We start from the raw sequence: 16,553 nt of genomic DNA on the forward strand, positions 1-16,553 counted from the left end.
GGACTCCTAGTGATTAGGTCTGAGTATTGACCCAGCAAGTCTTCTCCAAAAAGGGTCTTTAACCTTTTGAGAGAGACTATGAATAGGACCTGGAAGGACCCTTCATTAACAGAGGCTTTTGTCATTGCTGTTTACCCTTTTCGCTTTCTTCTAGTGCCTCAGTAGAAGGACTGAGGTTCCTAATTTGTTATACAATGAGCCCCAGATAGTACAAACTCAAGAGAGATCAGCACAAATTCAAGTTATCTTGGGCCTTTGAGGGCTTTGAATCTGTATTTGAAGGGAGGTCTGAGGGAGGAAGAAGAAAACCTAACATTTAGGATACTATGTGGAAAAGTTGGGCATGGTATACTAACCTCTTTGGGGCTGGATCGTCATAAAATGTCTTCCTTCTTTGGATTGATGTGGGCAGCAGACATCTATGTAAAGTCACATCCCAGAGTCATATAAATATGACTTTGAAGGATTTGCTTTACTATGCCCCTTAAAAATTTGACTCACTATTTACTTTGCCTAATTTTCAAGAATATGGGCACAGTACAGTAAGTGGGAATGTTGTTGTTGTTAACAAGTCAGTTCCCACCCATAGCAACCTTGTATTGAGTTTCCAAGGAACAGCTGGTGAGCTTGAGCCACCGACCTTGTGGATCATAGTGACTATGCAGTCCAGTGCATTAGCCCACAGAGCCACACCAGTACTCCAAGTGGGAATCTATGTACATGCATATATGTATAAGTAGAACTTAAGAGATACCTTGACTGTGATGGTAGATACATGACATAACCTTACATGTTTGATAAAATTGCATAGAACTAAATGCACTCGTCTACAGATGAATACAACTACTACTGGGAAACTGAGTAAGATTGGTACTAGTTGCACAGTGGACTGTGCATTGGTCTGCTAACTGCAAGGTCAGTAGTTCGGATCCTCCAGTTGCAATTTAGGAGAAAGATGAGATTTTCTGCTTCTATAAAGATATACAGCCTCAGAAGCCCTATGCAGGGTTGCTCTGAGTTGGAACTGACTCCACAGCACACAGCAGAAACACAGCATAATACATTATGTATTATATATTCTATTGTTGTTGTTAAGTGCTGTTGAGTCTATTCTAACTCATAGTGACCCTGTATAGGATTTCTAAGGAGCAGCTGGTGCATTTGAACTGCCAACTTTGAGGACTCCTATATATACTATGTTGTTGTTGTTAAGTGTTGTTGCATTGGTTCCAACTTAAAATGATCCTGTATAGGGCTTCTGAGGCTTTAAATCTTTGTGGGAGCAGAAAGCCTTATCTTTCTTCTTTGGAGCAGCTAATGGGCTTGAGCCACCAACCTTGAGGTTAGCTTATGGTTAGTAGTTCAGTACTTACCTTATACCGCCAATCCAGGATAGTATAATATCACAACCCATCAATCTTATTTGGGAGTCCTTGTGTGGTGCTGTAGGATAAGCACTGCACTGCTAACCGCAATGTCAGAGGTTTACACAAACCCATCACTCCTTGGAAACCCTATGCAGGATTGCTCTAAGTTGGAACCAATTTGACAGAACTTAACAACAACAAAAGTGTATTGTCAGTGGTTAAAACCTACCAGCAGCTCCTCAGAAACCGTATACAGGGCCACTATGAGTCAGAAGCTACTCTACAGCACTGAAGAAGAACAACAATAGTATTGTTGTTGTCAGGTGCCATCGAGTCGGAACCGACTCATAGCGACCCCATTGCACAGCAGAACGAAACAATGTCCTATCCTGGGCCAACCTCACTACCGCTGCCACACTTGACGCCATCAATAATGCCACCTGGCTGATCCATCTCGTTGGGGGTCTTCCTCTTTTTCTCTGACCCTCCACCCTACCCAGCATGACATCCTTTTCCGGACAATATGTCCAAAGTAGGAGAGACGAAGCTTAGCCATCCTGGCCTCCAAGGAGCACTCTGGCTGCACTTCCTCCAAAACAGATCTATTGGTTCTTTTGGCAGTCCATGGCACTTTCAGTATTCTCCTCCAACACGACAACTCAAAGGCATCAATTCTTCTACAATCTTCCTTATTCACTGTCCAGCTTTCGCATCCATATGAGGCTATTGAAAACACAATGGGCCTGGGTCAGGCACACCTTAGTCCTCAAGCTGACATCTCTGCTCTTCAACAACAATAGTATAGTAGAGTATTTTTGTTGTTGTTTTCCATTGAGTCACTTCTGTTTCATAGTGATCCTGTTTTAGGATTTCCAAGAACAGCTGTTGGGTTTGAATTAGTGACCTTGCAGTTACTAGTCCAGTGCTTATTCTATAATGCAACACCAGGGCTCCTAGTATAGTAAAGTAGATTTCATTTTACTTGGATCCACAATCAATGCCCAAGGAAGCAACAGTCAAGAAATGAAAGGACATACTGAATTGGGCAAATATGCTGCAAAAGACTTCTTTAAGGTGCTAAATAACAAAGATATCAGTTTGAGGAGTAAGGTATACCTGAGCCAAGCCATGGTATTTTCAATCACTTCATATGCATGTAAAATTTGTACAGTGAATAAGGAAGAGCAGAAAAGAACTGATGCATTTGAATTATTGTTGGCAAAGAATATTGAATATACCATGGATGCCAGAAGAATGAAGAAATCTGTCTTAGAAGAAGTATAGCCAGAATGCTGCTAAGAAGGGAAGATGGTGGGACTTCACCTCATGTTCTTTGGACATGTTATCAGGAGGGACCAGGAAAAAAATAGTATTTCCTGGTCATGATACTGCACTATAGTTTTGCATGATGTTATCATTTAGTGAAACTGGATAAAATGTTCATGGTACCTTTTTGTTTTATTTCTTACAACTACATGTATATCTACAATTATCTCAAAATAGCAAGTTTAATAAAAATCAATCCAAAATTAAACTAAATATGCAAAAAATAAACCTCAACCATGGACAAATGTATATTTCTTTGTGTATGGTTATATACACTAACCCAAATGTGAATGTATGCACATACACATATATATTTTATGAAGGGTTGGTTGTCTGTCTTTTCCTGGCCCCTGAGCTACCCCTGCCAGGTTAGTCTGACCTGCCTTCCTGCCTTCCCTTATAGATAACTCCCCCAGACAACAGATTCAGAATCTTAGCCGCTTTGTATGGAAGCAGGCGACAGTTGCTAGTGAACTATGGGAAAAACTCACAGCACGCTGTGTAGACCAGCACCGTCACATTGAGCGTACTCTGGAGCAGCTGTTGGAGATCCAAGGGGCAATGGAAGAATTAAGTACTACTCTGACCCAGACTGAAGGAGTGCGAGCTACGTGGGAGCCCATTGGGGATCTCTTCATTGATTCACTCCCTGAACACATCCAGGGTCTTAAGGTATGCTGAGCCCCCTCACCTAGCTACAGACCACTCTGAGACCTGATGCTCTTCCCAGACTCTGACAATATTCCTGATGCTGTTATCCCATTGTCAGCCTGTTCTATTGTGCCCTCCTCAGTTTGTGCTTGAACTTGGGGGTTGGTTTGGCTCCAGTCTCTTCTCTCCTTCTGCTGTCTGCTCTTTCCTTTGTGTTTATTGAAAGAAGGCAAGGCAAAGGGTAAGAACAGTGGCCACGCATGTCTTGGTCCAGTTGCCCTAATAGTCAGGTACCTAGATTGTGTTGAAACAAATCCCTGAGTAAGGAGGGAGGAGTTCAAGGGAATGACTAATGGTTCCTCCTCTCCACTCTTGGTCTGTTTTGTAATTTGGGTTCTAATTTTACAGCTATTTAAAGAAGAATTCTCTCCCATGAAAGATGGAGTCAAGTTGGTGAATGATTTGGCCCACCAACTTGCTATATCTGATGTACATTTATCAATGGAAAATTCTCGGGCTCTGGAGCAGATCAACACCCGGTGGAAACAGCTACAGGTAGAAGAGCAGACTGGAGTGAGAAAAAAAGAGCCTCAGTATAAGGAGGCTTGAGGGAAGATTTTGCAGGCCCATAGTGAATGAAGGGTGTATTGAAATGAGATCACATGGGAAAATGGTAGCAGAAAATTTAGGATAAGGGAACAGGACTCTCACCCTCTAAACTTCAGGAAATGATTGAAATGAAGCAATAAGAGATGTCTGTTTAGATTTGGGCATTTAGGATATACAGGGGAAAATGAAGAGCTTCTATGGCCAGAATTGAGGATATTCTTTTCTGACCCTTGGAGTTCTATGGAGTAAGAGGGGTTGGATGATTGTGAGAGGAGCAGAAATTGGAGAAAAACCTATCTACTAGGTAGTTCTGGTGTGGCGCTATAGGTCCAACACTGGAATGAGAACCACAAGCTGCTCCTTGGACACCCTATACAGGGTCACTGTGAGTCAAAACGGACTCACCAGTACTTAACAACAACAACTAGGGAGTTGAAGGAGTCCTGGTAATGTAGTGGGTCAAGCATTAGGCTGCTAACCATAAGGTCAGCGCTTCAGACCCACCAGCGGCTCCTCAGGAGAAAGATGAGGCTTTTTGCTCACATAAATATTTACAGTCTTGGAAATTCTAAGGAGTTTCCAAGCAGTTCTATTCTGTCTTACTATTCTGTCTGTATAGTAGTATAATACTTACATAGTAGTTGCTGTGAGTTGGAATCGACTCAATGGCAGTGGGTGTATAAGGGAGTTCATGAACATACCTGGAGTGTGTAGATATCCCACACTAAATATCTGGAATGAATTCACTTAATTTTTACCTGTTCTTTCCATAGGTTTCAGTTAGTGAGAGGCTTAAGCAGCTCCAGGATGCCCACCGAGACTTTGGGCCAGGTTCTCAGCACTTCCTCTCCTGTACGTGAGTCAAACTGGACTTTACTTACAGAACCTCAACCACCTTCTAAGAAAGTCTACTTGGGGGCCTGGTGGGAGCTCAATATACCTTGGAATCCAAGAAGCAGTATGGATAAAGCAGTGTAGTATAGTGGTTAGAAGAACAGGAACTCAAATCAGATAGACCTAGTCTGAGTCATAGCTCCTCAACATAATAGCTGTGCAAGCTTGGGAAAGTAGCTTAACCTTTCTGGACCCCAGTTTTCCCTTCTATAAAAACAGGCAAACATATTTTCTAGCTCATGCTATTGTTAGGCACTATCGAGTCAGTTCTGACTCATAGTAACCCTATGTACAATAGAACAAAACATATTCACAATTGTTGTCATATTTGAGCCCATTGTTGCAACCACTGTGTCAAGCCATCTTGTTAAGAGTCTTCTTTTTTTTTGCTAACCATCTACCAAGCATGATATCCTTCTCCAGGGACTGGCCCTTCCTGATAACATGTTCCAAAGTACATGAGACAAAGTTTCGTCATCCTTGCTAAGCATTCTGGCTGTACTTCCTCCAAGACAGATTTGTTCATTCTTCTGGCAGTCCTTGTATGCTTTACCGGCACCATAATTCAAAGCATCAATTCTTCATTCTAGCTCATAGAGTTATAGAATTAAATGAGGAGTCCTGGTGTGACACTGTGAGTTAATGCGCTAGACTACAAAGTCGGTTTGCACTGCAAGGTTGGAAGTTTAAGCTCACCAGTTGCTCCTTGGAAACCCTCTACAGGGTCGCTATGGGTTGGAACCAACTCAACGACACTTAACAACAACAACATTCATTCAGCAAGATTTATTGAGGAACTTTACTCTGTCCTATAGGGGTCACTATGAGTCAGAATCAACTCAATGGCAGTATGTTTGTACTATGGGTTAGGTACTATTCCAAGCACTGGGGAGACATCAGTGAATAAACCCGACAAAAATACTTAGACTTGTAGAGTTTATGTTCTAATGAAGGAAACCAGAAATAAACAAGTAAGAGTAACTGGTGGGTTTGAACCACTAATCTTGCAGTTAGCAGTCCAGTGCTTATTCTATAGTACCACAACAGAAATCCTTACATATATGTATGTATATATTGTTGCTGTTATGTGCCATCAAGTAGATTCTGACTCATAATGACCCTGATTAGGATTTCTAAGGAGCAGCTTGGTGAATTTGAACCACAGACTTTGTGGCTCAAACTGACCTTGCAGTCCATTGCATTATCCTGTGGTGCTACACCAGGACTCTCTATATATATGGTGGTGGTGATGATGTGCCACTAAGTCAGTTCAGACTCATAAAAACCCTATAAATCTTTACGGGAACAGAAAGCCTCATCTTTCTCCCATGGAGCAACTGGTAGATTTGAACTGCTAAGATACATTTAGCAGGCCTGCTCATAATCCACTACACTACTAGGGGAACACACACACACTGGGCTGCTAATTGCATATGAGGGAAAGGGGACTTCAGTGACCCTGTAGGATAAACACTGGACTGCGAACCAGAAGGTCAGCAGTTGAAGCCCACCAATCACTTCAGTAGAAAAGATGAGACTTTATGTTCTTGGAAAGATTCACAGCCTCAGAAATCCTATATGGGGTCACTGTGAGTGGGAACCAACTCGATAATACTTATCAGCAACATGTGTATATTTATATTCATATTTAATTATATATAAAAGATTAATTGGTGACAAGTGATATGGAATGAGAAATTAAATCAGGGATGGCATGAATAAGGAGTATTGGACTTAAGAAAGGAGGTGTTACAATTTTGAATAGGATAGTTAAGAAGGGCTTCACTGAGAGGTTAACCACTGAGCAGAAGTCTAAAGGAGGTGAAGAAATATATCATGTGGATATCTGAGGTAAGAGAAAAACAGACAGAAGGAACAGCATCTTCTAAAACCTTAAGGCAAGGGACATCTGAGGAACAGCGTGGACACTGGTGTGTAAGTAAGCAAGGAGGGAAGGAGGTGATGAGGTCAGAGTGGTTGCAAGAGGCAGAGCATGGATGGCTTTGGAGGCTATGGTCAGAACTTCAGATTTTATTCTGAATCAAATGGAGACTCTTTGGAGACATTCGAGCCAAGGGATAGCATGATCTGACTTATTTATAACAAAGTGTGGGTGTTGAGAATAGATTTTTGGGAAGTAAGAGTGGAAACAGGGAGACCTTGTTAGAAGGCCTATTGAAATAATTCAAGTAAAGGGTTATGGTGATTCAGAACAGGTTGGTATATATATTTATATATATATCTCCAGTGACAAGTTGCTGGCAAGTCAATTCTGACTCATGACAATCCCATATGTGTCAGAATAGAACTGTACTCCATAGGGTTTTCAAAGGCTGAGTTTTTGGAGGTATTTTTCCAAGCCTTTCTTCCATGTGAGTGGACTCAAACTGCTAACCTTTGAGTAAAAACTGAGCACATTAATTATTTGCACTACCCAGGGACTCCAGTGAGAATATACAAATGAAAATTGGATATGCCCACAAAGCATTTAGCATAGTATCTGGCACATAGTAGAAGCTTAAGAAACATTAACTGAAATTATTATTATCAGTATTATCATCACTGGCATACCTGCATCATTCTCTTGTGCCCGGAGAAACTGTAACCAGGAGGTTAGTCAGGTAACCTATGTCTCTCCTGGAACATCCAGAAAACAAAGACATGGGGCAGGGAGAGGCATGCTTGCCCAGAGCTCCTCATTAGACAGAGAAGTAGGCAATACCATTCCTTGTTGCCTTACAGAATTGAGAAGCTTAGTGTTCTAAGGAAAGGGCTCTGAGTCCCATGAGGAGAGTAGGGTCCACTTCATATCCACACTGTAGTTACTTGCAACTGAATGGGTAGAAATGGCAACCTGCTCAAGGAGAAGATTATGAGGATAGCCAAGTTAAGGATTCCAACACATGACCTCGACATGTCTCTGATATGTTAATGTATCGGTGAAAATCTCTCAATTCCCTGCCCTAACATAAGAGAGATATATTTGTTCATTTGAAGTTTTGCCTTACTCTCAGGGTCAATGAGACTCAGCATCCCCTTTTGGGGGAGAATAAAGTATGGTAGTGACCAGAGGCCTGAAGAGCATTAGTGGCCAACTTTCTTTCTCTTTCTCTTCTCCCTTACCAGCCTCCGTCCAGGTTCCCTGGGAAAGAGCAATTTCACCTAACAAAGTCCCCTACTACATCAAGTGAGTGATCATTTGAGTCCGAAGTGGGTCAGCCACCTATCCACCCCTCCTTCACCTATCTTTTTTTCTACCTGCCCTTGTCACTCCGTATCTGTTGGGGTTCCTCCATCCAGTCCAGTTTTTCCTCCTACTCATCCTCAAGAGTTCAAGATTCTACTTGGGTAAAGGTGAATCCCTTGTGCTTTAAGATCTTCAGGGTTCAACCTCACATCCTATAGCTTCTTGCTTCCAATCTGTTGCTGAGTGGTGCATGAAGTTGGGAGAGGAAAAGGTGATGTGGACTCTGGTTCTATTCATGTTTTTGTTTGTAGCCACCAAGCCCAGACTACTTGCTGGGACCATCCCAAGATGACCGAGTTATACCAAACCCTAGGTAAGAATGTGGGGTTCCTGTATAGAATGGGAATATAAACAGATGTCTTTGTCCTATAAAAATACAAGGGAATTCCATTCAACAAGTGATGAAGGTGAAAGTACCTTGTTCTTTCCTCCAATAGCTTTCCTTCCTTTCCCCTTTGTACCTCATTCAACTGGAGGCTCTGTATTTACACCTAGACCATTTTATCATCACATTAGGAAATTATGCTTATAGATTTGAAAGACAATACCAAGGCTGCAATGATTGTGACTCTTGAGTGCTTTTTCTTTGACTACTAATATGTGCTCACCATTATGTTACAAACATGCACGTGATTCTAATTAATTAATTTTCATTGTTGTGGAGTGTTCTATTGTATACACCACAGTTTATTTAGCCATTCTACTGTTGGATATTTGTCTTGTTTCCAGTTTGGAACTAACAAGAATAATGTTGCTAAGAAGTTCTTGTAGTTGTCTTCTGATGCCCTTGTGTAAGAATTTCTCCAGAGCATACTTTTCAGTCTAAAACCAAACCCACTATTATCGAGTCAATTCCCACTCATAGAGACCCTACAGGACATAGTAGGATGGTCCCATAAAGGTTTATAAAGCTGTAAATCTTTACAGGAGCACATTGCCTCATTTTCCCCCATGTAGTATTTGGTGGATTCAAACTACTAACGTTTTATTTAGCAGCTGAATCCTTAATCACTGGTGTTGCCTAGCCTATAGGTCATAAAATCATTTTTGTATGTTGTGACGAGCATTTTAAAAAATGTTTTATTGTGAATTATATGATAGTTTACATGGGAGAACATTAGTTTTGCATTAATTCTATTGTATATCGTTTCATTGTCATGGTTACAATCCCCTCCATGCATCCTGCCCCCTACACTACCCCCCAGTCTTCAGCACACAGTCGCTCTCCCTCTCTGGATCTAAAGTCCCCAGCTGCTCCATCGCTCTACGTCATCGTCTCTGCCTCCATCTCAGGCATCACTGCTTCTCTGGGTAGGGTCCCGCGCTCGACTCTTCTCCGTTGATGGTTCTAGGGACCTCCGCTCCTAGACTGGAAAGTTAATCACTCCCTTCCTTGCTATAAAACGTCCACCTTTACATTTCCAACCCTCACAATCAGTCCTGATAACAATTATTCACTATTGTATCACAAGACCTAGACAGATTGGATACTACTCACTGGAGATTCTGCATTCCTCCAGGCCCCCTGTCTCTAGGTTCCCTCTTGAAAGCTTGTGAGCCAGTCACTTCTTGCCTTTGTAGTCCCCTCACCCCATTTTGGGTAGCCAATATGACAAGCATTTTTTAAAATTAAAAAAGACTAGGAAATATCCTTATCATATGGAATCTTAATCTTGTTAAGTTTTTACTTTATAGGTATGGTTTCCTAAAGTGTTTTTACGTTATTTATATACATATGCATGTGTGTATATGTGATTACTGGTTAATGATGTAAAATAAAAATGGATTTCTTACTATGATTCTTGGTTAAAAACATTTGAAAATCACTGCTCTAGGAAAAATAGCTAGCTGGGTTGTAGGATATATGTACATTCAATTTTACTAGGTAATATCAAGTTCTTTTCCAGAGAGATTATGTTAATTTACACTTCTGTCAGCAGTTCTCATTGATCCTTACTGACACTTGCTATTGTCAGACTTTTATTTTTTGCCACACTTGTTGTTGTTGTTAAGTGCTGTTGAGTTGATTACAACCCATAGCGACCCTGTATAGGGTTTCCGAGGAGCCAACCTTGCAGTTCAAACTAGTGGATGTAAAAGAGTACTTGTGTGCATGCGTGTTTAAGCCAGTGTTTTTTTTAATCATGACAAGTACATATATAACAAAACATTGGTCATTTCAACATTCTTCACATTTTGGTGACATTAATTACATTGATCATGTTGTACAGCCATAATCACTGTTCATTTTCACCCTTAACAGAAGCTCAGTGGTCTCCTAAGCAGAGTTTATTGTGATTTTTCATTTAAATTTCCCTGATGTGACTGGGTCTCTTTCCAATCTTTGCAGCTGATCTGAACAACATTAAGTTCTCAGCTTATCGTACTGCCATGAAGCTACGCAGAGTCCAGAAGGCACTACGCTGTATGTATGCCGCTGCACCTCTCTTATACCTTCAACCACTCCTACTGTTATTCACCTGTTTGCTGTTTTTCACTTTTATTACCTTAGTGGGAAGTCTCTAAAAGTTGACACACGTTGGCTGTGGATACCTACTCTTTTCAGAACACTTTACATTCTCTCCAGAGACCCTAAAATAGTTCCCAAATTAATCCCAAAGTTTTCCTCCTTGTCCTTTTTCCTTGCCCAACATGGATAATCAAGCAACTGCTCTGTGTCAGGAACTATCCCAGGCCCTGACTTGGAGTCACCAGGTCCTTTCGTTCTTTTGACATCTTGGGAATATTGGATGCATCAGTAGAATTGTTAAAATAAATGTCAGTTATTAGGTGACAAAGCAGCTGCAGATATAATGTGGTTTCTGGCCCTTATTAGTGACACTATCTGCTAAAGATTTTTTGCCCAACCATGTTCGGCTAGGGCAATTCCAGCATTGGAGATAAATAAAAAGTCCTTCTGAAAACAATCAGTCCAATGTACTAATAGGCTATGAGGACACCAGTCTCCAAGATCCTGAGACCAAAAGAACTAGATGGTGCCCAGCTACCACTGCTGACCACTCTGAAAGAGCTCACAATAGGAGGTCCTGGATATAGTAAGAGAAAACTGTGGAACAAAACTCAAAATCGTAAAAGAGATCAGGCTTACTGGTCAGATAGAGACCCCTAGGACTATGGCCCTTAGTCACCCTTCAGGTCTAGAAATGAACTCATGACCATGACTCAATTTTCAGCCAAACAATAGAAAGGTCTACAAAAGACACAATAACACTAGAAAGGCATGCACATCTTAGAATAAGTAACCATTTGAGATAAAAATAGCAGCATTTATTCAAAGACAAAGTTCAGAAGGGTTAGGAAAGAAGGAAGAATGGAACTAGGAAACACAAGGAGGAAGTGTTGATAAGAAATGTCACATTGTGGAGGTTGCAGTCATTGACAAGAGGCAAAATGTATATGAATTGTTGAATGGAAAACTGATCTGCTCTGTAAACCTTAACCCAATTCACAATAAAAAGTTAAAAAAAAAAAAAGATTTAAAAAAGTCTTCCTGAGTTGTGTCACAAAATTTTTAAGTCCATGTCTAGCTTTATAATCCATGTCTAGCTTCTCAGAACCAGGTTCAGGGACAAGTCTAGTTTTAGCTGGAATGTGTGTGTAGACAGAGAAACATAAAACTGGAGTCCATCACATAGACGATATTATAGTATGTTGTTGTTGTTGTTAAGTGCCATCGAGTCGGGTCCGACCCATATAGAAGGTGAGTTAAGTCACATCCCAAGATCTTCTTGAAAATGAGTCAAATAAAGAGCATATAGAAACATCTTGGGTTAATTTAAGTGGTCTTTTGCTACCGTCTCTCTCCTTTGGGTTGAGGGTCTTGGTAAAGAATAAGTTTGGTTTGAATTGAGTCAAATTTGGTGACACCAATAGCCTTATCTCCTTGTCTAACTCATGGAGTTCTGGGTTTTGTTTGTTTGTTTGTTTGTTTGTTTTTGCTATATTTTTCCCTCTCTCTTTTCTTCTCAGTGGACCTTGTAACTTTAACTACAGCATTGGATATCTTCAGTGAGCATGATCTGCAGGCCAGTGAACATGTAATGGATGTAGTGGAAGTCATTCATTGCCTCACTGCCTTATATGAACGACTGGAGGAGGAAAGAGGCATCTTGGTCAATGTGCCACTCTGTGTGGACATGAGTCTCAACTGGCTCCTTAATGTTTTTGATAGGTAAAGTTTATCATCCCTGCAAGTTTACAGTATGAATTTCTATGGAACAACCTGGAATGGGCATGTTGGGGAGACATTGCTCCTATGGTAGACCAGAACTCACCTCAGCTTGGACCATGGTTGACACAGAGCCTTGCTAGGATAAACTGCCAAGATGTTAATGATTAACATATATTCATGTTCTCAGTCTCTTCTTTTAAACCTAGTGGTCGCAGTGGAAAGATGCGAGCATTGTCCTTTAAGACTGGCATTGCATGCCTGTGCGGCACAGAAGTGAAGGAAAAACTTCAGTGTAAGTACAACCCCAAAGTCTGGAGTGGAGTTGGGTGGAGGAAGAGGTGTTGTAGGGAGGAGAAAGGGTATAAGATAAGTAGACAGTAGGTTCTATGACTCAGTAGAGGAATATTTGGGCTGCCTTGTGGTGCCTCTTGGTCAAGACGATTAAAAAGAACCCATCGCAGCCACAGACCAAGGTGGGACCTGTTATTTCCAGTGTCGCCCCAAGTCGTTTGTTTTCTTCCGACCTAAGACTTGGTCAGGATCTGAGTTGACTTCCTAGAGTACCTAAGACCCTGACTTTCTAATTTCATTCTCCCTTGACCTATAAAGTTTAACCCTATCCCAGATTGAAACTGAAGTCATTTCAGTTACATTTTCTACTGGACACTTTTCATATGATTTACACAGGCAGGATACAATAATCCCGATTATTTTGGAAGTGGACAGCATGTAATTATGTCGTTTTTAACCCTGGTTTAAAGTACTTTTTCTTTCCTTCTCATCTTGTATACTTTGTACTTTTCTCCCGCATCATTATTTGTTGTTGAGTGTATGTGTGTTGACCACTGTGCTAAATGTCCTTGCCTCATGTGCTTTGCAGTACGCAGAAAGAGACAGAAAACCACAGAACGTATTTTTTTTTTAAAGTACTAAGTAGAATAATCTGAATGAGAAGAGATATGTACTATATGAGATCAAAGTAGATAAATATCCTGGAAAAACTATACAGGGAAGGGGACTTTTCAAAGCGTATTGATAGCTATGACCTCAATTATATCTCCCAATATTCCTTTGAGCAAGTAAACTTCAACATGACTTACCCAAGGTTTTACAAAGTAGTTAGTAATGGAACCAAACTTAAACCCAGCTGTCTCCCTTCTACTTCTTTATATTTTCTTGGTGGTGGTGGTGTGCCAGGGAGTCAGTTCCAACCCATAGTGACCCTATACAGGGTTTCTGGAGCTGTAAATCTTTACGGGTGCAGAAAGCCTCATCTTTCTCCCGCAGAACAACTGGTAGTTTTGAACTGCTGATCTTGAGGTTATCAGCCCAATTCATAACTACTACGCTACCAGAGCTCCGTATAGTATGAAGTAAACATAAAATAAATTCTGTTGACAGATTTTGGGTTGGAATTAGGGGTTCCTAGAAGAGTAGATACAATCCATGTTCAAATGTAAGTGCCATAGTATATTCCTCAGTCACTTAAAGATAATTTTAAATTATCTGGTGCTTTGAACCATCCCCTCTGTTTGGATTATCCATGCCAGTATTTCCTTCCATTTGTGTGGATAACTGAGAGGTGATTGTAGTGTCAGACTACATGAGCTACATGAACATGAGTGGATATGACACCCCGACTATGACTCATGTTTAGGTGTCCCTGTATCCCACATACCCTGAATTTGCTTCTTTAGGAATTTGTTTTCCCATGAGTGTCATATCTGTCTTGTACTGTTCTCACACACAACTCTGTCTGTCTTCATTTCATCCCCCACTCTCTCTTCCTGAGGCTCTGTCTTTGCGTGTGTCTCACTTTTCTCTTCGAACTCATAAGTGCTCATTTTAGAACTCCTGGGCTTTTAGAAGATCAGGGATGGACTTCTAGGTATTTCCGTTTTAAAATTCATGAGTTAAGTCTGTGTGTTCTTTCCATGTCTTCCTTTTCTGCCCTTTTCCCCTACATCATTCTGTGGCCATTCCTATATCTGGATTGGTTATTACTTATGGTGGGGTCAGCAGACCTCTTCAGCCAAGTGGCCAACTCAGGCAGCCAGTGTGATCAACGACACCTCAGTGTCCTGCTTCATGAGGCCATTCAGGTGCCCCGTCAGCTGGGCGAAGTAGCAGCCTTTGGAGGCAGCAATGTGGAACCCAGTGTCCGTAGTTGCTTTCGTTTTGTGAGTATGGAGCAAGGGAGGGAGGGAGAGTAGGAGGAGGGGAAAGTAGGAGGGAGGAGGGAAGACCCAGAGCTAGGCTTTTGATCGAAGCTATTTAGATGTAAGAGAATTTATTGGGATGGCACAACAGGGCAAAGGGTCTCTGGGTTCCTAGTGTTAGAGTCCTGTTGGGGAGGGTGCCAGATCAAAAAGGACAGGGTGAAAGCTGGATAACTTTGGAGAATAGGCCAACCCAGGCCCTGCTGATCCCCCTGCACCTCCGAGGACTGCTATTCCAGGAACCAGGCACTTTGGGGTCTCAGTTATTCCCATTGGGTTTCTTGTTTCCCTAGAGCACTGGAAAGCCAGTCATTGAAGCTTCCCAGTTCTTGGAGTGGGTCAACTTGGAGCCCCAGTCAATGGTGTGGTTGGCTGTTTTGCATCGAGTCACCATTGCTGAACAAGTGAAACACCAGACCAAGTGCTCTATCTGTAGGCAATGCCCAATCAAAGGCTTCAGGTAGGAATGATAATAGTAATAAACATTCCATGTTACATACAACTTATATATTACAATGCAGTACATTGAATAATTATTATGTAAAAACAGATAATCTGTTATACATTATATTTGTTGTTGTTAAGTGCCATCAAGTTGGTTTTGACCCATAGCGACCCTGTATAGGGTTTCCAAGGAGCCACGGGTGAGTTTGAACCACCAACCTTGTGGTTCAAACTGACCTTGAGGTCAAATGCTTATCCTGCAGCGCCACACCAGGACTCCTTCTATTATATTGTTGTTGTTGTTGTTGTTGTTGAGTGCCATCAAGTCAATTCTCATCCATAGCGACCCTGTATAGGGTTTCCAAGGAGCAGCTGGTGAGCCTGAACCACCAACCTTGCAGTTCAAATGACTTTGCAGTCTGGCGCGTTAGCCCACAGCACCACACCAGGACTCTATTATATTAGAATCCTTTAAATTTGCAGAATGTTTAACTTTATAAAAATCGGTCATTATGAAATGCTTTATTTTTGTTTTAGTTATATTATAAAGCATTAAAGGCCTACAAAAATGTAAAGATACTAATATAAAAATATCCAGGGTTCTCTGCAGAATGTGTGGCAATCTGTTCCCCAGAAAGAAAAAAGGAAACTTGAGTTGTAGCTAAGGAGCTCTGGTGGCAAACTGTTCAGTTGCTATCTGAAAGGTCAGTAGTTTGAACCCACCAGCCACTCTGCAGGAGAAAGATGTGGCAGCCTTGGAAATGCTATCAAACAGTTCAACTTTATCCAGTAGGATTGCTATGAGTCAGAATCAACTTGACAGCAATGGGTTTGGTTTGAGTATTTAAAATGTGTAGTAATAGTCTATTTCTGTAGTGTAAATAAATATTCCCACCATGAAAATGTCAGGCTATCAACTTGAGGTCCCTAAACACAGAGTTGGAAAGAGATGCATAATAGTGTACTACTTACAGCATTTCCACCATGTAGATGCGATCAACATAAATAACCTCAAAAGCAGAGATAATAGTAAAATAATCCGGAAGTGGGGGCTTTTTAGTATTTATTACCTTTGTTGCTAATATAATTTATTTAATGGTAAGTTTATATCATTTAATTTTTAAATGATGACTGTATTTAAAAACCAGTTTATAAAACTCCTGAAACTTTAACAAACAGCTCTTGTGAAATGGGATGAGCTTATGACAATGTTAACCAACATCCAGTTTAAAAAGTAAAGCAAACACTTTTGAAGGTTCCCTGATTACACCCCTACTTCCCCCACAAAGGTAGCCACCATCCTGATATTGTTTTTCATCATAAAATGATCACCTTTAAAAATGTTTAAAGCATGAGGATGCACCTTCCATATAGTACCCCCAATGCTTTTTATAAGATGAGAAATGAGGCACAGAAGTAGAATGAGATTTGCCCAAGTTCATGCAGTTAACACTGGATCCTCTGGCTGTCTTAAGTCTAAGTATACTATTACCTATGGACAGTTAAGTTAAACTTTAGACCTAGATCTGAAGGACTATTCTATAATACAGAGTTGGTATTATTATAAATAACCATTTATAATTTAGCTTTTCACAAATTGCCCA

General features: G+C 40.9%; 1 protein-coding gene across 2 annotated transcripts in view; it reads left to right on the forward strand.

Annotated features, from left to right (window-relative positions):
• The window catches only part of DRP2 (dystrophin related protein 2), a 70,795-nt gene that overhangs the window by 41,898 nt on the left and 12,344 nt on the right, over positions 1-16,553 (forward strand). For both annotated transcript variants that reach the window (XM_006869098.1, XM_006869097.1), the window contains exons 5-14: positions 3,097-3,365; positions 3,753-3,899; positions 4,727-4,805; positions 7,974-8,034; positions 8,346-8,407; positions 10,445-10,519; positions 12,085-12,286; positions 12,493-12,578; positions 14,309-14,466; positions 14,799-14,965. In XM_006869098.1, the coding sequence (XP_006869160.1) occupies positions 3,097-3,365; positions 3,753-3,899; positions 4,727-4,805; positions 7,974-8,034; positions 8,346-8,407; positions 10,445-10,519; positions 12,085-12,286; positions 12,493-12,578; positions 14,309-14,466; positions 14,799-14,965 (1,306 nt within the window). The remainder of the gene's footprint in view (positions 1-3,096; positions 3,366-3,752; positions 3,900-4,726; positions 4,806-7,973; positions 8,035-8,345; positions 8,408-10,444; positions 10,520-12,084; positions 12,287-12,492; positions 12,579-14,308; positions 14,467-14,798; positions 14,966-16,553) is intronic.

This window comes from Chrysochloris asiatica, unplaced genomic scaffold, assembly GCF_000296735.1.
Source record: "Chrysochloris asiatica unplaced genomic scaffold, ChrAsi1.0 scaffold00126, whole genome shotgun sequence".
Classification (NCBI taxonomy): Eukaryota; Metazoa; Chordata; class Mammalia; order Afrosoricida; family Chrysochloridae; genus Chrysochloris; species Chrysochloris asiatica.